Genomic DNA, 24,698 nt, shown 5'->3' with positions numbered 1-24,698 from the left:
GAGGGACACAGATGCCGGCAGCTGGGTAAGTATAAGACACCCCCCCCCAAAAAAATAAGACACTGTGCCTCTTTTGAGGCAAAAATTGATATAAGAAAGTGTCTTATTTTCAGGGAAACAAAGTAGCTGTATGAGGGCTTTTTTTGCGAGAGGAGTTGTATTTTTCAATGGCACTATGTAATGTACTGTATAATGTACTGAAAAACTTTTTTTAAAATTCTAAGTGGAGTGAGATGGGAAAAAAAACTGATTCCGCCATCTTTGGGTGTGCCTTGTTTCTACAGCATACATACTGCAACAAAAATGACATCACTTGATTCTATGGGTCAGCACAATTATTTTGATACCAAATTTATGGGTTTTTTTTATATGTCTTTTGTTTGCTGTACTATTATTTTTTTTTACATTTTCTGCCACCATCTTCTGATAGTCTTTACTTTTTTGTCTTTAACTGTCAACACGGTTGTGCGAGGGCACATTTTTTGAGGGACGTCCTGTAGTTTCTATGGGTACCATTTTGGAGTACATACAACTTTTTGATAGCTTTTTATTACATTTTTCTTGGAGACGGTGTGACCAAAAAAGCGCAATTCTGGCATAGATTTTATTTTTATTTAACATTCACCGTGCGGGGTAAATAATGTGTTACATTGATAGCTCAGACTTTTACAGTTCCCATAGGGGACAAGAATTTCGATGATTTGATCACTCCTGCAGTATGATGAAATCCCATAGCATTACATTATACCGCGATCTGGCAGGCATTCTATCAAGCTGTTAGAATTGATGGTGGCATTTACAGGATTAACAGCTCCGATCAGCAGCGCTACTTATCGGAGCTGTTGCGGACGGATGTCTGCTGTAAGAGTCAGCATCTGCATTGTATAGAGCAGGATCGACCCCCAATCCCCTCCATACAAACCCCTAACATCCAGGATGTAACTGTACGACCTGAAGCGTTAAGGGGTTAAATATATCTTACCTACCCAAAAACATGTTGTGGTCAAAAACATTGACCTAGCGCTATACCTCTGTTCTAGTGTCCTATATTGAAAGAACAGTAAGGTACTTGAATAGGACTCATGGATGCGGTTGCGGTACATGATAGTATGGCGCAGAGGCCCCCGGGGGGTCTTAGGACATTGATTTTAATTTTGTGCTGTGACCTCTTATAAGAAATAGAGTGTAAAACCCAATTGCAAAGTTGAGGAGTAGCATGTGTGAATCAGAAAACCAGCAGCAACCGGAAAGTACAAAGTGGTTGTGAAGAAATTTCAGGTAGTCTGAAAACTCCTTTAAGTATTTACATTTTTGTCTAGGGTATTATACAATAATGGCTTTTACTGCAAGTTCCTAATTTACTGTTGATAGCAAAAAGATGTAAAAAATACATAAAATCTTAGTTTGCTTAGTAGCTTGCACAAGGATATACGGGTACAGCTGGGTACAGGCTGCAAGATTTACGCGCACGGCACAAGACAGTACACAATGACCTTTGGATAGGTGATAAGTGTTTTCAGGAAAGCCCCTTGACGTATTGATGGCCTGTCCTTGGGGTACTTGTGGGTCCGACCCCTGGCGATTAGCACAATGAAGAGGCTGTGGTCCCCTTCATTGTTTGCACAGGTACAGCAGCTGGATTTTGGCTTTAGACTTGGGATATAAGACGTCATTGATTATATACATATATTTGCTTCTTACAGAACGTGCTGCCAAAGTAGCGGAGCAGCAAGAAAGGGAACGTGCAGCGCAGCAGCAACAGCAGCAGCAGAACTCTTCCCCCAGAGCTGGCACTCCTGTGGGAGCTCTAATGGGAGTCGTGCCTCCACCAACACCAATGGGAATGATTAACCAGCAGATGACACCAGCCTCAGGTGTCCATGATCATGCGGACATTGCAGGAGTACATGGCTTTACTTGCACTGTGTGCACTTGTTACTAGACATTATTAATGTGACTGAAGTATTGGTGTTGTGTTCCCTAGTCAGTGGATGGAATATATTTGCATTGTCCTCTCATGTATAGGTAATGGCTACTGTTATCTTATGCTTTACTGAAATATTGTCAAATGATATTGGGTAAATATACTTGGCCATCGTTGGTGAAGCCCCAAACGTCACAGAAGGAAACAGATAGTCGTGTCCTGAAGCCATTGGCTGCCGGTAACGGGAGATGTCTCATTAGAGCAAGAATACAATGACCAGCGTGAAAACTAAAATACGTAACGGATTTACATGGTTACCTATAGATCACAATCTTTTGCATATTCTACTTGACCTTATTTTATACACTTTCTTCAGTTTACTGGTTAAATGTTAGTGAATCATGGATATATAGGGAGCCATTTACAGTAATGATATTATCAGATAAGGAATTTAGCAGCCTTTCCCGAGGCGATCCACTATGAGGGCGCAGTCTGCTTTGGAGAGGAATTTTAGAGAATAGTTCTCTCCGGATTAGAGAAAAGTCTGTTCTTATGCCAGAAATGTTCCTCTCGTGTCCGAGGCCTTGTCTAGTTCTCTTCAATGGCCCATTTACACGAACCATTATCACTCAAAATTAGTTCAAACAAATTTGATTGATAATTGTTTAAAAAAAACGCAAACAAATAGTGAGCGATATTTTTTATTTTTTGCCTTTACATTAATCGCTGACTTTTAGTCAGTGAAAGAACTGTTGCTGGATCGCTGGCTTCTCGTTCCGTGTAAATGCTCTCCACTCGGTGCTTCAGGTAGAAGGTGAAGCACTGAGCGGAACCCAGCGATCCAGCGGCAAAATCTTGGATCTAAATTCTCTGCAGCAGCGCTGACGACCTTAGCAGGGACGTCAGCGTGCGAGCAGTCATTTAAGCGACTGTCGGCCCATGTAAAAGGGCCATAAGCTGCAATGCCAGGTCAAGGCAATGGACAAGAGAGGCATTGTTTATGGACAAAGAACCGCCATACACAGAAGACTGGATGGTTAGGAGCAGTTAATTTACAAGCATCTTGTATGGAAAGGGTAAGCATTGACACAGTGAGAGGCGTATGCTCGTCTCAAGCCATCAGAGCGGTGGACAGCAGCCACCTTATAAGTTACATGAGGAGGGATAATGATCCTTTAGGCTATTTTCACATGGCCTTTACTTGGGACCTCCCATAGTTCAAGGAAACCAAATTTGGAGCACAATAGGACCCTACAGGTAGGAGGTTCAGGCATTGCTGCAGTAATATGGGCAGCAGTTTCTCTCATGTTAGGGCAGTAGAAAATGTTCTAAACCTTGATTGCACTTCTCAGCTACAACTACATGGCCTGAAGGTTTTCTTTGAAATTTAAGGTCAATTCTCTCTATCTGCGCACTTATTGTTAGCAGTAGGGATGCAAACCACCAAGTTTCTTGCTACTGTTTTTTTTTTTAGGGGGGGGGGATGTTTCCAGGCTGCATAGTATTGGCTCCTCTGTGTGGTTTTAATTTGCATCTTGAACTTTACACTGAAACTCAAACTTTTCCTAGGGAAAAAGCTATGCCATAAGTACCTGATAGATAAGAGTCCCACCTCTCGGGGGCTTGCACATATTGCCAGAATGGATGTCACCGCAAAGGATGGGAGTATGAAAACCGACAGAAGCGAATGGGTGTTGCGGAAAAGGCATAGGTTGGATTCCCATCTTAGCCATGTCTGGATGCTATTGGAGAACGCCTTAAAAGGGGTTGTCCAATCAAAATTAACTTTTTAAACCTAGATCCAAGTGGGTTAAAACAACAAAACAAACAGTACTTGTGTGTCCTTAACAGCGATCTAGCCCCGCGATTCACCTGGTCTTTGTCATCAGAAGTCAGGTGAACGCTGCCTGCCAATCACAGGCCTCAGAATCCCCATTCAGAACTCATGGCATCATTGTGCCGCCAGGATTTGAGTGGTGATATCAGGAGAACCGGCGATGCTGCGTCCTCTGATTGGCGGGTGGTGGTCACCCCCCGTCCGCTGTCAACAGATGCAGGACTGCAGTGATGGATCCTCGGCCCGGAGGACAGGTAAGTAGCATTTATTTAGTTGTGTTAACCCATTTTGGCTCTATAGCTAAAAGTTCATTTCAACTTGACAAGCCCTTTAAGTTTTACAGATCTAAAGCCTCCCCGAAGACCTTTTATGTGAAAATTGAACAAATTATCGTATTCACAAAATAATAATGATGGTTTTTGGAGGCTCCGCTTTTAATCTTCTCATTTGATCCCTTTACTATATTCATGGCTTATCATTGGATCCTATAGAGGAAACCTCCTGAGCTTTGTTGACACCTTATATAATTTCCATCCTTCCATGATGTAGCTATTAACATGACGACATGTTTTGATTTTTGTTAAACTGCTAACTCATTTTTGTATGTTCTCAACATTAATATCACAGAATTAACGCCATTTCTTCATGTTAGTGCATGTTTGTTTTAATCCATTATATTGCATGCTTGTTCTTCAAGGCATGATAGGGGGCTATCCGCCTGGCCTGCCACCTATGCAAGGCCCAATTGATGGCATTATTAGCATGGGCAGCATGCAGCCTCTTCATCATGGGGTGATACCACCTCCCCACCTCCTTCCACCTGGTATACCAGGCCTTCCGGGCATCCCGCTACAGGGTAAGAATGTCATAACCTCGTTCACTCACCTCCATCCCACCTCTCCCTTCAGATGCTTGTATGTATACTGATCCACCGCCAGTCACTTTATCACCAGACACTTCTAACAATCTTTAGCAATTAAGCTGTTATGTTGGGTTTTGTTATGTGGTTCTCGTCAGGTAACTCTGCCGCCTAATTTGGGGGAAGATGTAATTTCTTTGTCCTTAACCATACAAAAGCATGGATTCCTTGTCTAGATTGCATAAAAATGGTTTTAAAGCAATTTTTTGTATGTTTTTGATGATCTTTTATCTTGTTCAAAGCCCTCTTCAGTTGCATTTACTTTACTGGAGGAGTGAGGAAGTATAGGAACTTATTGGAATATAGGGATGGTCTGAGGATACACAGTATTTTGTACAATGGGTGCACCTGTACTTGTTAGGTGGGCTGCACATGTCTGAGCCGGATTCTGCATGCGGGAGCCCACAGCGGAACCCAGCCCTGACAGCAGCCGGCAACCCTGCGTACTTGACTTTGTCCGCTGTTGGACATGTGCAGTACAGATTTTGTTTTCTAAATTTTCTTTTCCCCATGTCGTTGCTTGGCGATGATGCGGAATCCGCAATCTGTCCACAATGTCAATTACAGACAGGCTGCAGGTCGGACTGCATCCCATTGACTTCAAGGGAAGCCGTCCGCACAAAAATGCAGCATGCTGAGATTTCTTTCCTACGCTCATAGAAACTACATTTGGTTTCCGTGAGTATGCCGGAATAATCTATTTCGCATTGCATGCTATGAATAGAATCTGCTGCGGTTTCGCAGTGCGGACGCCCGCAGTGGATTCTGCTGCAAAAATCTGTGCAGACCCCCTTAAAAAAATAAAATACATTTTCATGGTCCAATAAAGAGCAAGAAACCATGTCCACCCCAGATGCTCCACCTTAACAAGCTATTTTAATAAATGATTGTATTTTCCTTTTATTCAGAATATCTATCAATCCAGCATCTATCAGGTCCCATTTGTGCAGATTTAAGGAATTTTTCAGCACTTTTTTTTATTATTCCCTTTTCCGGGTTTAATTGCAGTTTCTTTTGTGGGAGTGCGTTTGCCCTGATATAAGCATTTCTGGGTGATACTTTCAGCTGTGGTGTTAGTAGGACCTCTATAGTTGGTGCACATGTAGCCCATTAGTATGCTACTTCTGTTTGTCTGTAATATATGTGCTGTTCAGTGACAACTTAGCCATTTTCCCATAAAAATGTGGTTTTAATAAGTGTTTTTTAAGTCTTTGTTTTTTAACCAAATGAGCCATTATTCTCCTCTAAATCTAACACTTTATCACTATTTGGCTGTTTTTCAGCAGCATATATTTCACAATAACACCTAAAATCCGTGTTCCACATCTCCCTTAGGGCTCTTACACACTTGCGTTTATTTAAGGCGATTGTCAATGGGAATTTCTAATGTTAAAAATGCATCACACAAAAATCACAAAGCACAAACTTGCGATGCGTTTTTAACATTTAGAAAGCCCCATTGACAATCGCAATTTAAAAAAAAAAGCTGCGATATCGCAGCGTGAAAAAAACAAAAAAAAACACAAGTGGGTAAGAACCCTTATGCCACTCTCACAAATGCCATCAGCAAAACACCACGATTTCGATTGCCGCGTCTTGCCACGATTTTACCGCTGTTTTCGGATTCGGGTTACGGCCTCCGACAGCAGGTTTTAACCCACCGCATAATTTTGACGGCTTATTAAATGCATTAATGGCAATAAAATAGAGCAGACAGTGCTCGAAAATCGCAGTGTTTGAAAACGCTGCAATCGAGTACAGGCCTGTAAGACTCCATTGAAATCAATGGGAGCCTTGTACCGCAATCACCATTGTGTTCAGAACGCCACGGTAATCGCGGTAAAAAACACATGTGTGAGAGTGGCCTTGGCCGGTTTCCCACGGCCGGGAATCTCACACGAGTTTGGTGTGTTGCGAGACTCGCAAAGCTCACGCAAATATAAGCCCCCTTCTTTTGAATGGAGGCATATACATGAGCAATGTTTTCCTGCACCATGTGGCATGTCCTACCTTTTCGCGTTCCTCAGAACACATCGGCCATTGTGTTCAATGGGACAATAAAGCACATTGCACTTCATGCGATGCAAGGTTTCTCTTTGGCAACTGCTTCCCATTGTTTTCAATCTTCCACATGGCTAAAAACTGCGCTAGAGGACCGCTACTTCAAAGAAGTGATGGGAGGCGGTTTTTGCCAGAAAAACACCTCACTTTAGCGTAAAACCGCATGTTGGCGATTGCGATACTTGGGCCGAGAAATATTGCGCTATCCCGTGTATAGGTAGCCTTTACAGTGACTGTAGCTGCCTTTTAGCCTATTTATGTTCTTCATGGAGTGGCACAGTAGTTTTCTTTCCTCATGCTTTCCAAGTGACAAAAGGTCATTGCAGACTTGTAGGCACTCAGGCTCTCAGCGTACATTGTCTGCACACGCCATTTTGTGTGCGTAATTTGTTGAAGAGATTACCAAAAATAAAAACTGCTTCTCTAAACAGCAGGTCAAAAATGTCTAATACCGTGTTTCCCAAAAATAAGACCTACCCAAAAATAAGCCCTAGCCTGATCTTTCAGGATTTTTGGGGAGGCTTGAAATATAAGCTACCCCAAAAATAAGCCCTAGTTACATTACATTAAAAAGATAATAATTCCAGTTTAGGCAGTAGAGTCTACGCTTTAATTAACCATACGAGGTTGATAGTCTATGACAGCAGGTGTAGGGGGTGTGCAGCTGAACTAGAACAACGTATACATTACAGTGAATGCCATCAATATATACAAATACTAGATTATATGGCCAAGTGGCTTCTATGTGTCAGGCTTCAAATAAAGCCTTAGCCCCGTATTGTGTGGTGGATGGAGGAAGGGTAGAAGCCGTAGCAGCAGCTTTTGGGTCTGTCAGCTGTGACAACCACATCTGCATATTCAGGAAATGGCTTACTAAGTACAAATACCTACTGTGATATTTCTCTACTTGTCAGCACCAAACCCATTGTAATGTTGATATACATAATTGATTACAATATCGGAACAAAAAGATCATTTATTATGGAAGGGGTGTGTTGGGGGTGATGTGTTTTGCTACATACAGATTCTGTTTTGAAAACTCCATCCACTTATATTGTACTGGAATTTGCTGCAGATTTATGCTGCGTAATCGTGCTGCACCACATCTAAATAACCACCAAAGTACAGAAGCTTCTTGGCTATTCCCTAAAGTCACCTTTACATCAGGCAATCATTGCCCAAATTATCGCTGAAAACTGCAATTTCCAGTCGTCCTGTGTACATGCGGTCACCAACTACCGAGCAAGAAACCGCTCACCTGTCAGTCACTTGGTTCCTAGCAGAACTAAAGACCCAGCAATAATCGGGCCATGTAAAGAGACGCCGCTCATTGTTTGGGCGACTCCTGTTTACTGTGAATGATGGCGGTCGCCGGAACAATTCCTCACGCTCCGCTTACATTCTCCGAATGACTATCGCACTTATAGCAAAGCTTATAGGCTGCATGAAGATGTTCGGAGTTGTCTTACCAGGAGAACAGCTTCTCTAAAGATCAGTCTCCTCAAAGAAAGTAGAATTCTACTAATACATGATGGGATGGGAGGGACTCTGACACGGGGCGATTATCCCCAGAATCATCACTGGAAGCAATGATTTCGGGTGAGTGTCGGCTGACAGGGCACCAAGCGAGAAATCGCGCATTTGTCGGATTCGCCTGTTTTTTAGCTCCCTTACAAACCAAGTGGTTATTGGCCCATATGAAGAGTCAGTCGTTCACCTATTGTTTGCAGTGAATGGAGGCGGACGGAGCGATCTCCAACCTTTTCCGCTTCTATTCTCTGAAGTCCTATCACTCCTGTGTGAAAGCAGATAGTCTCTGGGGGCGGCTGTCGAGTTCTGGTGCGCCCGTCCGTCATCCCATGTAACGGTACCTTTAGCAGCTTTCTGTTCTGGTTCGTATAGCAGAAGATTTGGACAACATTGTCTTTCATGAGGTGATTTGTTTACTGGACAAATATTATCCATTTTCTCCTCATTTTGGGACAGATATAGGAAGCTGTCTAAAAGGAAAACTTTGTTGCCCGTAGCAACCAGTCGGCAGAATACAACATGAAAGCTGTGCTGTGATGGGTTGCTATTAGAGATGAGCGAGCATACTCTCTAAGGGCAATTACTCGATCGAGCATTGCCCTTAGTGAGTACCCTCCCGCTCGGGAGCAAAGATGCGGCGGGGGAGAGTGGGGAGGAACGGAGGGCGGAGGGGAGATCTCTCCCCCCCCCCCCACCCCCCCCCCGCTCCCCCCTGCTGATGGCCACAACTCACCTCTCGCCTGCGCCGGCAGCCGAACCTTTTCTTCCGAGCGGGCAGGTACTCACTAAGGGCAGTGCTCGATCGAGTAATTGTCCTTAGCGAGTATGCTCGCTCATCTCTAGTTGCTATTGATAACAAGTAATTATTTTTTTCCTTACGACAGTGTCCTAAATCTCCGTCGTTGTATCCCAGCATTAGGCGAAAGGCAGACGGTCGTACTGTGATTCGCACCTGAGACGCTCGCTTGCATCGGACAGCACATTGACAGCTGTTGGTGTGATGTTCGATATTCAACGACATTGAGTGCTCTCGTCCATGAAAATATGGCAGTAGGACACGTTACAAGCTTTTCATGGAGATTATCGGTCCGTGTGAAGAATCGTGCATGTGATTAGCCCATAGACAGTACACTGCCCGAAAATACAACCATGTGCCATTTGGCCTTAATGTAGCGACAAGTGGATGTTATAGGGGTCCGTCCTTCTCGGGATTGGAACAAAACTGTCTATAAGGTGGCCTGATGGAAAGAAAGAACTGCACACAGCTGGGTTACATTGTTTCCGTAACTCCCATAGAAGTGTGTTCCTAACTCCAGAGGTGTGGAAACGGTGTATCTCGCTGTGCTACGCTGTTTCTATAATTCTCATTCATATCTATAGGAGTTACAGAAACCACGCATGTGGCTATTTTCATAATTTCCGATCACCTCTAGCCACCCCATACCGCCGGGCCAGGGTCAGTGGGGGCTACAACTCTAGATAGGTGTGGACCCCAGTATCAGACTTTTATGGCATATGTCATAAAAGGTGAGATGGGAATACCCTTTTAATCTATTTATCTGCTTTTATAGATCTGTTTTACTTCTGTGTACTTAAAAAGTAACAAAAACGTTATATAACCTCTAGATTTTGGGGGACCGGGACCTCTTGGGGAGAAAGATGTTGTGCCTGAAAACTAGCATATGGGAGAGGCATAGGTTGGGTACACACTTCTTATGTGGGCGAGTTGCACCCGAATCTTGGGCGTAGCTCTCATGAGACCACACATGTCCGTGTGCAGTCTGATTCACATGGACACAACATAGCATAGACGTGCATTAGCATGTCCTAGTTCTCATCCGTGATATGGACAGGAACAGGACATGCGTTGAGATTTGAGGTCCATGTGAAAAGACGTCGATCGGCATAGTCCCCTATAATGAATTAAGATAAACGGCACACGGCCCCAAATAAACGAGTGTGCTGGAGGCGGAAGTGTTACTATACCATTTACAGACCGCCACCAGTACAAGTGACTGCCGCTCTCTAAAAAGAAGTCTGTCTCCTGCATAGCATGAATATTCTTATGGTTGAAATGGGTATGATTTATTATTTCTGCTGGCATCATACCCTCTTATGGCCTTTTATTCAGCGCTAAGCAGTTGATGAGGAGTGTAAGGTTGATGTTAATTCTCTGTATATTGGTTCCAGGAGTCATGCAGCCGGGTGTAACTTCCATGGTGGGATCCCCTGCAGCTGGAACTAACCCTTACAATCAGCAGGTAAGTAGTTGTTAGTGCATGTTATCCTGATGAATTGTGCTTAGAAGAAGCCGAAAGTATCAATGGAAAATCTACAATATGATGTGTGACCTCAGTCTGTTACAGTTAGGACATAAATCACCCCCTGAAGGCTGGAAAAGTGACAGAAACATGCTCTGTAGCCTTAGGTCGGGCTCACACGGCCATGTCAGTACAGTGTATTCTGCGCATGGGTCTTGCGTGTAGAATATGCTCTTCCAATCTGCCATAGGTGGCCTTGTTGCCGCTCACCCAAAATATGCGTGCAAGAAAAAAATCACAGCATGTCCTATCTTGGCACATATCATGCGCACATACTTGTCAACTGGCGTCCCGCAGCATGTACGCCTTGTCATCACGTACTTGCGTGCCTCACGTGGGCGGCGTGCTGTGATTTATGGTCGTGTGAACCGGCCTTAGCCACCATAATCCTCATGTTACAACAGTAGAAACTAAAAAAAATGCAAAACAAAAATTTTTTCATGGTGCCTGGAATTTTTTACCTTATTCTGGGTATTTTTGTGCCGCTGATTCCGGAAATCGCATCCATTTGCATGTCATACATCGTTCCAGGAGCTCTAGTTTTTGAGATATTCCTGATGTCAATATATATTTCTGTTATTTATTTCCCCACCAGCATTTGCTTACATTAGTACATATGATACATATCGCCACCGCTGCACATCACAGACTACTAGTGACCGTGAAAGAACAGTACTGCAGATGATGGGATACGCATATGATGACCGACTACTGGTGACTATGGAAGAACAGGACTGCGGACGATGGAATACACACATGATGGAGGACTACTGGTAGCCATGGAAGAACAGGACTGCAGCCGATGGCATACACATATGATGGAGAACTACTGGTGACTGTGGAAGAGCAGGATTGTGAACGATGGGATACACATATGATGACCGACTACTGGTGACTATGGAAGAACAGGACTGCGGACGATGGGATACACATATGATGGCCAACTACTGGTGACTGTGGAAGAACAGGACTGCGGATGATGGGATACACATAAGATGGAGGACTACTGATGTCTGTAGAAGAGCAGTACTGCGGATCATGGGATACGCATATGATGGCCGACTACTGGTGACCTGTGGAAGAACAGAACTGCAGACGATGGGATACGCATATGATGGAGGACTACTGGTGACTGTGGAAGAGCAGGATTGTGAACGATGGGATACACATATGATGGCTGACTACTGGTGACTGTGGAAGAGCGGGACTGCGGATGATGGGATACACATATGATGGAGGACTACTGGTGACTGTGGAAGAACAGGACTGCAGATGATGGAATACAAACATGATAACATGATGGAGAACTACTGGTGACCATAGAAGAACAGTACTGCGGACGATGGGATACACATATGATGGAGAATTACTGGTGACCATGGAAGAACAGGACTGCGGACGATGGGATACAGATATGATGGAGGACTACTGGTGGCCATGGAAGAACAGTACTGCGGATGATGGGATACGCATATAATGGAGGACTACTGGTGGCCATGGAAGAACAGGACTGCGGACGATGGGATACACATATGATGGAGAATTACTGGTGACCATGGAAGAACAGGACTGCGGACGATGGGATACACATATGATGGAGGACTACTGGTGGCCATGGAAGAACAGTACTGCGGATGATGGGATACGCATATGATGGAGAACTACTGGTGACTGTGGAAGAACAGGACTGTGGACGATGGGATACACATATGATGGAGGACTACTGGTTGCCATGGAAGAACAGGACTGCAGATGATAGGATACACATATGATGGCAGACTCTTGGTGAAGCATCCAGCCGAATGTCATGGCAGGAATTCACAGAAATGTAGTTCCATCAACCTCTCAATGAAGAAACATTTCTTCTATTCATGTTCTAGGCTCCTTTGGTTTTTCATCTTTCTATCTTCAGCTTCTGATTGGCAGTCATTACATGTATAATACAATATGTGTACATGTATATATTAATACTGACATACGTCATATCTTGATAAGCAGACCTGATGAAGAAAAACTAATGTCATTTTCAGAATCTATTCAGAATAGTCTGTTCAACACCATTATCTATCAGCCTTGTTACATGGCGAGTTGTAGTCATTTTTTGCACTGCTGCCTTATGATTTTAACATTATGCAGGTTGTTTAATTGACATGCATCAGTCTATATGGTTTTCTCTGATTGACTAGAATTCAGGAAATATTTGACTTCGGCGTGGTCCCCAACCATCACTCAAAGTCGAATGGGGCTCACAGGCTATAAAAGGTTGGGGACCTCCGGTGTAGGGACTGCCTGTATGAACAATCCTGATAATAGCAATGATCCCAGAGATCAGCACTTGGGGGAACACTTTGAGATGTGGTTACACTACAGCGAGTCTGAACTGTTACTTACATTAGATATAGTTTACAGATACTGCAATCACTTTTTCTTCTTGATTTCTAGATGGGACTTCTGGTCCCCCCCGGGCAGCAGGCACCACCACCATATCCAGGTCAGGTTCAAACTAATCAGCCAGTCATGCAACAGCCTTCAACCCCAATATTTGTTGCTCCCCCTCCCAGGACTCAAAGGTTACTCCATTCTGAAGCCTACTTGAAAAACATTGAAGGGTTAACCGCAGAATCTAACTGCATCAGCAAATGGGACCAGACCTTGTCAGGTGAGCAACAAAACCAAGATATGTCCGTCTCCAATTGGTGAATATCTTATTTGTTTAATCCTTCTCTCCATCAATCACAACAATACATATTGTGAGCGGCCGGCCGTAATCGTACTAAAAAAGTATTTTTCATCTCGCGAGTATTGCTAGTAGCCTAGCAAGATCTGTGGTGGGGGCACAGCAGGAAGGGTATCTTTACATGCAGCTGATTTGCTTCAGATTTTCCTCACTGATTGGTGCAGATTTCACGCCCTCATTTGTAGAGGTGGAATCTGTGATGGAAATACACAGCGTAAATTGTTACATAGTATGTCAAAAAAAGACATATGTACATCTGGTTCAGCCGATTACCCCCAATGTTGATACAGAGGAAGGCAAAAAAAATCCCAATGAGGGAGAAGCCAAATTACCCCATTTAAGGAAAATAATTCCTTCCCGATTCCAATCTAGCAATTGGAATAATCCCTGGATCTGTGACCCTTGACCATACTAAGGATTTACCATCCACACTGCATGTCAATTTGCGCACTTATTTAGTGCAGATTTTTTTCTGCTTGTGGACGAGATTTTTAAAATCTCACACTTTGCTGCTGCTGTAAACGCTGCAGATTTTCCATGCAGAAAGCCCGCAGTAAATTCGCCGCATGTGAGCATGACCTAATGTGTAGCCCTCTTTCTGATGCCAAGACTGAGATCAATGCCAGTTCCAGCAGTCCTTCAGTGCTGCAATCGCAGATAAAATCAGAAATGCACTCCAAAGGCAGGAGCTTATTTTATAGCAAAGATCACCAGGCTTAATCGCCAGTTGGCATCACCATAGTGGCAGCCTAGGATCTGTATGTTAGCGGACAGTATGTTATGGAATATGGTAAGGATGGAAGGGAGTATAACTGCAGGACCAATTTATTCCCTGGAAAGGCCATCAGTAGTTCATCCGCCGCTAGCCGATTGTCCGTCCTGCTGTCAAATGCACCGTGCCAAACGTCGTCGTCAGTGTTCATGGCATGAAGTAGGAGCGCCAGCTTTGCTCCCATTGAATTGAATAGTAGCGCCACACTTCTACACTTCCTGCCCTGCTTCTATTATGGTCAGGACAGAATGTGACATCCTGACCATAAGCCTGCAAAATCTTGGTTGGATTGGAAATCATTTTGGCTGCCACCTGAAGCAGAGAAGGGGGACATGGTGGTTCGACGGGACTCAAAACACACTTTTCTTTCTTGCTTTGCTAGATTAATAACATTCACATAAAACTAGTTCAGTCTGATAAAGATGTCTGTTCTTCCTCAATTGTTATGTGCTTGCAGATCCCCCTGAGTGGATTGAAAATAAAATGATAGGAGAACACCTTTGAGAGTAGCATACCATACATAATCATGGCAGGTATATTAGGTAGCATGTTTAACATAAAGGGTGTTGGGCAAAATTACCGCAGGTTAATAATTTATAAGCTACTCTCATATGCTTGATTAACTATTGCTAAAAACTTGGATGAGTCCGCTGATCTCGAAGAGTGGACTTGGAATTTTAATAGTTTAACAAACCACCATTTTCCAAGTTTTCTACCTAATACTCTACATGTTTATCACTCTTTATGGGATCCCTGGGGGGAAAATTTTTAGAACAAAATCTGAGATGATCTACAGTAATTAAACAAATAATAATGTCTCCAGCCCGTGCTTTGGACTTGGTGTGTGTGGTGTGATGGGGGAGGTATTGTATTATGGTAAAAGCGTGTAATATGGAATACCTATTCTAGTTACAACTTTAATGTTCTGTACAAAACAGAATGATTAAAAATTTGGGTGAAGTACCCTTTCTGAAAGCCCCCAGAGCTGCCATGGCAGAGTGCCCATCAAGCCATGCCTGTGGTGTGGCTTGATAGACTGCCTGTCTGATTGTGATATACTGTCATACTACGGTATTACCTCCTTCTGCAGGAGAGATCAAACCATTGCAAGTTCTTGTTTCCTATGGGGACTTAAAAAAAAAATTAAAAAAAAAAATCAGTTTTAAAAAGTATTTGATTATTTTAAAAAAATTAAAAGTTAATAAGTTAGAAAAAAAAAAAAACCTTTTCCCATATTTAAAAAAAAAATCTAAATAAAACCCAAAACATTGGTATCGCTACCTCCATAAAAGTCCAAACTATCAAAGTAACGCATTATTTACCCCAGACGGTGTACACCATCAGAAAAAAAATTACACTCCAATTAGAGGTTTTTTTTTTACATTTTTCAGTACATTAAATAGTACCATTTTAAAAAATAGTCATTCAAAAAACAAGCCCTCAGACAGCTACGTCAATGGATAAATGAACGTTATGATTTTTTAAAAGGGGGGAGGAAAAAACGAAATTGAAAAGAGAAAAAAAAACTAAAATAAAGAAGGGCCTCGTCCTTACTGGGTTAAACACTCCACACTCAGGTTGATTTCACCTAGTTAACCAACACCCTACTTTATACACTGATGAGGGGCAAGAACCCCATAGCCATGCGGTCTTGTTACTTATTAACTCTTCTCTCCCATTTCAGCTCGAAGACGGGATATCCACTTATCCAAAGAGCAGGAGGGCCGGCTTCCTTCCCATTGGTTGAAGAGCAAAGGGGCCCACACAACTATGGCAAACGCATTGTGGCGCCTTCGAGATCTCATGCTTAGAGACACCTTAAACATCCGCCAGGCGTACAACATGGAAAACGTCTAACCTCTCATCACCAATCTAATTTTTGTGGAACAATTGATGTTTTTAGTGACTGGAGGCCAATATTTTTTATTGCATTTCTGTACATTGTAAGACCATTTTGATATGAAGACATTTTTAATAAGTTTATTTTGATTGTGTTGATTTGTTTGTGTTCTGTATTAAGTTGTCAAATGCAGCATTTTTACATATTTTGAGTTGTGTTTTTGAGGTTTAGTGTCAGTGATGCTGGTTGCTGGCTGATGTGTTAGATACATTGTTTTTTATTGTAATTGTGGGTTCAGCTGTACCACACACTGCCATTATTTTAAATTAAATGTCTTTGTCACTACACTCGGACCTATAGTTATTTGCAGATATGTACTTTTTATATTCCATAGTTGCACTACATCCTTATTTCACCATCATCATTCAAGGACTGCACACAAAGTTATATTTTACATACAAGGGGTGGACAAAAATAGGGAAACGCCATATAATATGCATGGGATTTTAATCTTTGCAATGAGCTGCCCTTTTGACCCCTGCTTGGCTGAGTTTGTGTTTACTTCACCTCTTGCCCTGCTCTGGGTGATTTTGGGAGCCAGCTGGTAACAGTAGCTGAGTGGCTCAAACCCCTGACCAATGGAACCTTGTTGCTCGGTCAGATGATCACTTCTGCCTGGCAGCATCTGTGTTATATTACCGCCACTTAAAATCTGTCTCTACATGGCTTATTGAAATAGGATTTATAATCCCATGTTATTTAAGGCATGCATTTCGTATGGTGTTCCATATTTTTGTCCACCCTGTACCTCCCTTTTATTAATATTGAAGGCACAGTAAGTCCCTAAAGGTTCCTACCTACATTTATTGTGGAATTGAGTACAATCTAATATCTGTTGCAACCTGGACGAATCAACAATTGGAGTGAAAATCGGTGGGAGAAACGCCAACAACTTTTGATATGCCGATGATACGATGTTGCTCATGGAAAGTGAAAGGGATCTGGAATATCAGATCCAAAGAGTTAAAGAAGAAAGTGAGTGCATGGGGCTTCACCTCAACATAAAGAAAACAAAGGTAATGACCGCAGCAAGTAATGGTACAGTCCACGTAATGGTATAATCCACGTAATGGTACAGTCCACGTTAAATCCACAATGAGGAAATTGAATCTGGTAAAGAGAGAGACGCCGTATATCGGCCGGGCGTAGTGCTAGGAACATAAACACTGGCCCCTCAAGGCACTAGCCAAACAGTAATTCCCTCCCTATTAGCACCGTGGCCTAGCGTCACTACACCGACCCAGCAGCGCGTCGGTCTGGGGCCGTCCTTTCCCATACTGCACCCTGCTCTCCCACAGACGTCGGGCCTCCCTTCTCCTCTCGAGGAGTCGCTCCAGCTGCTTCACAGAAGTGATAGGAGGCTTTTTGCTAGAAAAATGCTTCTCGACGGCATGAAAACGCACGTTGGTGAGCGTGATATTGGGCCACGTTTCTCAGGCCGCTATCACACTCACCTGTGTATAGGCTGTATTCAAACAGACAATTGCGATTTTGTTCCACAAAAATAGTCCAATTTTTTTAAATGGTCAACCCACAGAAACCCAAAGTTACACGCGCCAAAAACGGATCACACTCGCATCATTTGAGTACTATCCGTTTTTTATCACACTTTGACTTAAATGGGCAATTTTCATTGCCCAAAATAGGACATGCTTTCTTCTTTTTTAGACTATTGAGTAAAAAACGCCCGTGTGAATATTCCCATTCAAGTCGACGAGTTCTATTTCCGTGTAATTTTAGTCCATCTTTTTTGGTCCAAGAGGCTCACTGATAAGCCTTAGGCCGGCTTCACACAGGCCACAAGAATTGCACAAGATTTGTGTGTTCCGAGACGCACATATCTCACACAGATTTGAACCCCATTATTTGAATGGGGTCACACACCTGAGTGATGTTTTCCTGCGTAGCACCGCGATGCGATGTGCGAAACAAAGCGCGGCATGTTCTATCATTCTGCGTGATCTCACATCGTAGCGCCCATTGTTTCCAATGGGGCCGCCAGCAGCAGGGCACAGCGTGTTAGGTGAGTGCGATGTGAGGTCTCCCATTGAAAACAACGAGAGAAACTCTGCAATCCCCCGCCGCGGCTGACAATTGCTTGATGGGAGGTTGTTTTGTCATGAAAACGCCTTGCATCCTCGGGGAATTCACATGGTGGGGAGCGCGATATGGGGGCAGGATTCACGGCCCAATATCACCCTCGCCAGTGTGAAGTTAGCCTGAGAACGCATCTTAATGTGAATAGCGTGGCGTCCTCGCAGACCACCTCTTGAACATGGCATTTCTAACACCGCAATTTTTGAGCGCTGTCTGTTTTATTTTCGGGTGTTTTAGCACTTTTTAACACCCCTAATCAGCCATAACAGTGATTGGGTGAATTAATAAACACTGTCAAATGCTGTAATAGGAGTTGGGAAACGCAGTTCGAAATTGCGGTAAAATGCTGCAGTGTTTTCTTAACGCATGTGTGAGAGCAGCCTAATGGGTGACCTCTGTGAGGGTGGCCGCACACGGGTGTATGCACATATATGTGCACAATATTGTGACATATATGCGCAATGCAGTATGTGCGGCCATGTGCTATAGCGCCTGTAGCAGCACTTATAAGGTTGGGTTCTCACAGGGCGGATTCTCAAATGGGCTCAGGCTAATGGAGGACAAGATGACCGGACTCAGGCTCACGGATTTTGGCCATGTAATGCAAGCAGAGCCACTAGAAAAATCTATAATGCTTGGACTGATCAGCGACAAAAGAAGAAGACCCGGCCGCTAAAGAATACAATGGCTTGATACCGTCAAAGCTGATACTGGCATGAATATCAGACAACTGAAAGAAGCAGTGCAAAACGAAAAATATGGAGGGAGCTCACCTTTAGGGTAGCGAATGACTAAACAATAATAATAAAAAAATGTATATAATTTAACAAAAGTTCAAAATGGCATACAGAACTACAACAATGGTCATTTTATCCACTTTATGCACCAGTGTGAAAACAGATTTCCTTACCTGCCCACCCTTGGCCTAACCAAGCCATGTGACTTTATAAACACACAATCTCCAACCTTCAGCCACATGTCGTTGTACCGAAGCTGCTCGTAATAGTGGCAACCAGGTTCCCCATTGGGCATATCAACAGGAACATCTTCCTTATCCTAGAAAGAAAAGAAAAATTGATCCATTGATGAGAAAGACTGAAAAAACTATAGCAGTTGTAATGAAACACATTTACGCCAACCGAACACCAATGCAGAGGAAATCTAACCTTTTCCAAGCAGATCGTGATATCCTCGTCCTTTGTGTCCTCCATGTTTTCTGAGGCTGCATCTTCATCTACCTTATCTTTATGTGCAAATACCGAGGCCACTCTCACAACGGGCAGAGGAATGTCCCTGGGCCTGAAGCGCACGGAGCTGACCGGCATTGTCCACAACTTAATCTTCTTAAAGGATTTGGTTTTGGCAGAATACCGGGACTCGCACACGTACACATCTTCATCTCTAAAGTTTTCGGGGCAGATTTTGAAGTATTCCTGTTCAGTTAGAAAATGAACACAAATCACCAACCAGGTAATAAAACACTTGGAACCACAGAAACACACGAGCAGCACCATCTTAGACTTCGAACATGGATGAGACAATGGGGTAAATTTATAAAAATCAGTGTTTCTAATGCTAATCTTAAACTCTGCGTACAATATGCTAATAAATAAAAGGTGCACGTCTCTTCACATCTTAGGCGTTACTGACTCCTCCGTGCGCTTTCACAGAAGTGTAGGACGGCTGGAGTGCATTTCTGGCATAGTTAGTTTTTGTTATAAACTATCCCCTTCCCGCTCCAGGACGTACATTTACGTCCTGGAGCGTCAGGGTGTGTATGCAGACAGGTCGCGGGGCGACCTCTCTGCATACAGCGCGGGCGTCAGCTGTTTACTACAGCTGACACCCGCGGGAAATAGCGGCGATCGGCCAGTTATCCGATCGCGGCTATTAACCCTTTAAATGCCGCTGTCAACTGGTGAGATCGGGGAAGCCGTGCAGGTGTCATGGCTGCCGGGGGCCTTCTGAAAGGCCCCAGGGCTGCCTTGAGAGACTGCCTATCAAGCCATCCCCTGTCAGAATGCAGTTACGTCATACTGCAGGAGCAATCAAAGTATCGCACATTATAGTCCCCCAGGGGGGCTTTGAAGTAAAGTGAAAAAAAGAGCAATAAAGTTTTTTTAATTGTAAAAAAAAAGTAATAAAAGTTTAAATCACCCCCCTTTTGCCATATCTATAATTAAAAAGTCTAAATAATAAAATAAAAATAAACATATTTGGTATCGCCGCGTCCGTAAAAGTCTGATCTATCAAAATAGCGCATTATTTACCCCACGGTGAGCATCGTCCGAAAAAAGAAAAAAATAACAAACGCCAGAAATGCACTTTTTCACTCACCCTGTCTCCCAGAAAAAAACGCAATAAAAGGCGATCAAAAAGTTGTACATATTCCGAATTAGTACGGAAACTACAGGACATTCCGCAAAAAGTGAGCCATCGCTGAACTACGTCGACGTAAAAATAAAAAAGTTATTGCGGCACAAGATGATCGCAGAAAATAATTGAAAAAAATTAAACGTCTTTGAAGAGAAAATAAAAAAGAGTAGTATAGTAAAAAAAAAAATTATACAAGTTTGGTATCATAGTAATCGTACTGACCCATAGAATAGAGTTATCATGTCGCTTTTGTTGCAGTTTGTGCGCCGTAGAAACAAGATGCACTGAAAGATGATGGAATGTCGTTTTGTTTTTTTCCATTTTACTCCACTGGTACATTAAATAGCACCATTGAAAAATGCAACTTGTCCTGCAAAAAATAAACCTTCATACAGTGACGTCGATGGATAAATAAAGGGGTTATGATTTTTTTAAGGGGGGAGAGGAAATAACGAAAAAGGGGAAAAAAAAGGGCCGCGTCATGAAGGGGCTATACATAAATGTGTCGGTCTGGGGTGGCGACGCCCCTCCCAACAAGCCACACCTCCTTTTCAGGTAAGTGCTGCACTGAAAAAGCCACAACATTTTTGAACACGTGTGCCTTGCACCAAATTTTGCAACAGTTTTACTCCAACCCCCCCCGCCCCCCCAAAAATGAGAACAACTCTTACCTTCACAAACATGATGACACATTTGCCAAGGATTTTATTTACAGGCACCTTGTTATAATAGTCACTCTTGAACACTTCCTTCTCTAAGAATTTACGAGTGGCGAGATGGAAGGTTTCATTGGGACGATAGAACCAACAGCCGTACAGCCACTTCTCACCTGCAAAATAAAATGTGCCTTTTGTCCTTTTCGTACTTGGTGACAACGTTTACAAGTATACTCAGTTTTTCTTAGAAGGCTTTGTAACCGTTAGTTTGATATGTAACCCAATTAGGGATGATTGGGCCTGGGTCAACATTTGGTCTGCAACAATGATAACAGTTTAGTAAAATATTATCACATTTTTCAAACCCACTTTTTTTTACTTTTTTTTTTTACCACGTGTTCCCCTTGTGCATGAAGCAACCTGCGTTAGCGAACAGACCAAGGCCTTGCCAGGCGGACATATTCAAGCCACATTTATGGGTCTGTAATTACAAACAAATATCCCAACCTGACGGCGGGTCTCTTGATCCGAACTCCGAGCATCACAGGAACTTATGATGCTTGTAGCTCTGGTCAGGCCGGGACACTTGTCCGTCCTACGGGCACATATGTGCGGCCGGCATACGGTCATCTGTCACTAAAGTTAACCATACACCAGAAAAAGCATCCGATGGTGGGATCAACGGACAATCTTATGTGTGTACATATGACCATTCCTCCCCCCAAGATTCTTTGACATCTTATGTAAAGTGGCATATTAGAGTTACAGCTAGCCATACAAATGACAATAAGTGAGGGCCGAACCCACGCTGGGCTGACCGCTGTCTTGTGTGTATGGCCAGCTTACCTGGGAAGCTGAAGCCACAGATGTTATGGCCTTACATCAATTACTATCAGTGCTTCCTAAAAGAGTCATTTTGATGATCTCGGTTTACTGCAAACGATGCATCCTCTTCATGTTACTTTTTTTCCTCTCTTATACAATATAATACAAAAATATACACAATATTATACAATAATGGAAAGGCAAAGACTGAAATTCCTACCTGCATTGTCCTCCCAGAGGCGCTCAATGCAGACAATATGTGGCTGGAGGTTGGCCTCCGCGGGCTCCACATACACATAATCCCCAACGTGGTACATGCTGTTCTTAAAGCTGCAGTCTTGGCTGTAGGTTCGGTATTGTCCAGACTGGCCAGAAACTCCTCCAGGATCTTCACTCTTTTCTGCTTCTTAACAAAGAGGGTTAAAAAAATAATAATACAAGTTTAAAGGGGGGTTTCCACACATATGTTATTGATGACATCCTCAGGATAGGTCATCAGAGGTTGGTTGGCTGGGGACTGCTGCTTAGGGTGATCTGATTGGGAATCAGCAGTCAGCGCTGCAATACGCAGAGGTCGAGCAGAAGCAGTTGGCTCTGACCTGTCTGATGGCCAATGCTGGTAATTACAGGCGCAGTTCTTGTTGACTTTTAATTTAAGCTGAGCCTGCAATTATCAGCGCCGGCCGCTACACAGCGGTTGGAGCCAGATGCTTACGCTCTAACCTCTATGTATGTGGCTCTAACAGTGGGCACCCGATCAGCCAGGGTACTGAGCAGTGAACCCCAGACGACCATTTATTGATGATCTGTTCACAGGATAGTCCAGCAATATACACTCATTCTCAAAAAGTAATCCCTCCACTAGAAGTCGTCGTAATTGAATGAAACTTTCTCTGTGTGATTGTAACGTTGGTATAAGTGATTACAATATCAGAGCAAAACGATGATTTATTGTGGAGAGGCTCTAGTACCCTGTTGTACCGCCTTTAGCTTGGGTACAAGATGTGATACAGGCAGGCATGGAGGCTCTAGTACCCTGTTGTAATACCTCTAGCTTGGATCCAAAATGTGTTACGGACAGGCATGGAGGCTCTAGTACCCTGTTGTACCGCCTCTAGCTTGGATATAAGAGGTGATACAGGAGGGCACGGAGGCACTAGTTCGCTGTTGTACCACCTTTAGCTTGGATACAAGATGTGATACAGGTGGGCATGGAAGTTCTACTACCCTGTTGTACCACCTCTATCTTGGATACAAGATGTGATACAGGAGGGCATGGAGGCGTAGTACCTTGTTGTACCGTCTCTAGCTTGGATACAAGATGTAATGCAGGAGGGCATGGAGGCTCTAGTTCCCCTGTTATACTGCCTCTACCTTGGATACAAGATGTGATACAGGAGGGCATGGAGGCACTAGTATGCTGTTGTACTGCCTTTAGCTTGGATACAAGATGTGATACAGGTGGGCATGAAAGTTCTAGTACCCTGTTGTACCACCTCTAGCTTGGATACAAGATGTGATACGAGAGGGCATGAAGGCTCTAGTATCCTGCTGTAACACCTCTAGCTTGGATCCAAAATGTGATACGGACAGGCATGGAGGCTCTAGTACCCTGTTGCACCACCTTTAACTTGGATACAGGATGAGATATGGGCATGGAGGCTCTAGTACGCAGTTGGGCCGCCTCTAGCTTGGATGCAAGATGTGATACCGGTGGACATGAAGGCTCTAGTATCCTGTTGGGCTGCCTCTAGCTTGAATGCAAGATGTGATACTGGTGGACATTGAGGCTCTATTAGCCTGGTGGACCGCCTCTAGTTTGGATGTATAATGTGACAAGGGTGAGCATGGAGGCTGTAGTACCTCTAGTTTGGATCCAAGACATGGAAGAGGCAGGCATGCAGGCTTTTGTACCCTGTTGTACCGCTTCTAGCTTTGATCCAAGGTGTGATACGAAAGGAGGAGGGGGGGAAGAGCATGGAGGGTCTAGTACTCCGTTGGCCTGTCTCTAGCGTGTAAAAATAGACTGACTGAATTTGTGTATATTTAGCGCCAAAATTGGGAAAATTCCAAAAACAAAATAGTAATTCTAATCACATCTTCAACTGCAATATCTCAAATTATGTGCAAACATAGTGTACAAATTTCCATCCGTTTACTTTATTCTGGAAGCACATTGGAAAAACTTTGGAATTTTGTATGTCTAAATGGTTGAAAAACACCCTAACATTAATTATTAACTTTTTGAGGAACACTTTGTTTTGTTTTTCCTTTGTTTTCCTGCACAAAGCCAAGCTTGCAAAGGCTCATAGGTGTCCGAATGATAGGCACCCCCACAAGTGACCCTATTTTAAAAACTACATCCCTTAATGTATTCACTGAGGGGGGTCATGAGCATTTTGACCTCACAATTTCTTTTCACGAGTTAATGCAATTTAGAGGAGAAAGAAAAAAGAATCGTATTTTTGCAAATATGTCATTTTAAAGGCAATTTTTTTTCTATAGTACACATGAAAATGAGGATTTAGACTTCAAAATGGATGTTTGTCCTGTGTTCAGAAACATAGCCGTTGTGGCCCTAGTCATATGTCCGTATGAGCAACGGGGCCCAAACCAAAAGCAGCAGCTGGTGTCTTTCAGAACAGAGATTTAGCTTAAAAGTGTTTTAGGCCCCATAGCCCACCTGTAGAGCCCTTGAGCCGCCAAAACGATGGAGAACCCCCACAAATGACCCCATTTTGAA

The 24,698-nt window shown here is 43.3% G+C and overlaps 2 protein-coding genes across 2 annotated transcripts in view; one reads left to right on the top strand and one right to left on the bottom strand.

The window, feature by feature from the left end:
• LOC136621105 (protein polybromo-1-like) overlaps nt 1-16,288 on the top strand; it is a 76,061-nt gene extending 59,773 nt beyond the window's left edge. The window contains 5 exon segments of the mRNA XM_066596345.1: nt 1,704-1,874; nt 4,459-4,617; nt 10,462-10,532; nt 13,035-13,251; nt 15,786-16,288. Coding sequence (XP_066452442.1) covers nt 1,704-1,874; nt 4,459-4,617; nt 10,462-10,532; nt 13,035-13,251; nt 15,786-15,958 — 791 coding nt within the window. The 3' untranslated portion in view covers nt 15,959-16,288.
• Nucleotides 16,289-18,602: 2,314 nt separating this feature from the next.
• Nucleotides 18,603-22,358, bottom strand: LOC136620177 (protein polybromo-1-like). Its single transcript, XM_066594887.1, has 5 exons — nt 22,176-22,358; nt 21,146-21,303; nt 19,265-19,531; nt 19,009-19,154; nt 18,603-18,648 (listed from the first exon to the last, which is right to left on the bottom strand). The coding sequence occupies exons 1-5, from the start codon at nt 22,270-22,272 to the stop codon at nt 18,603-18,605; spliced, it is 714 nt and encodes a 237-aa protein (XP_066450984.1). The 5' UTR covers nt 22,273-22,358.
• Nucleotides 22,359-24,698: the final 2,340 nt, after the last annotated feature.

Source organism: Eleutherodactylus coqui, chromosome 3 (assembly GCF_035609145.1).
Source record: "Eleutherodactylus coqui strain aEleCoq1 chromosome 3, aEleCoq1.hap1, whole genome shotgun sequence".
Classification (NCBI taxonomy): domain Eukaryota; kingdom Metazoa; phylum Chordata; class Amphibia; order Anura; family Eleutherodactylidae; genus Eleutherodactylus; species Eleutherodactylus coqui.
Note: the sequence above shows the minus strand (reverse complement) of the source record. Positions and strands in the feature narration are given on the sequence as shown.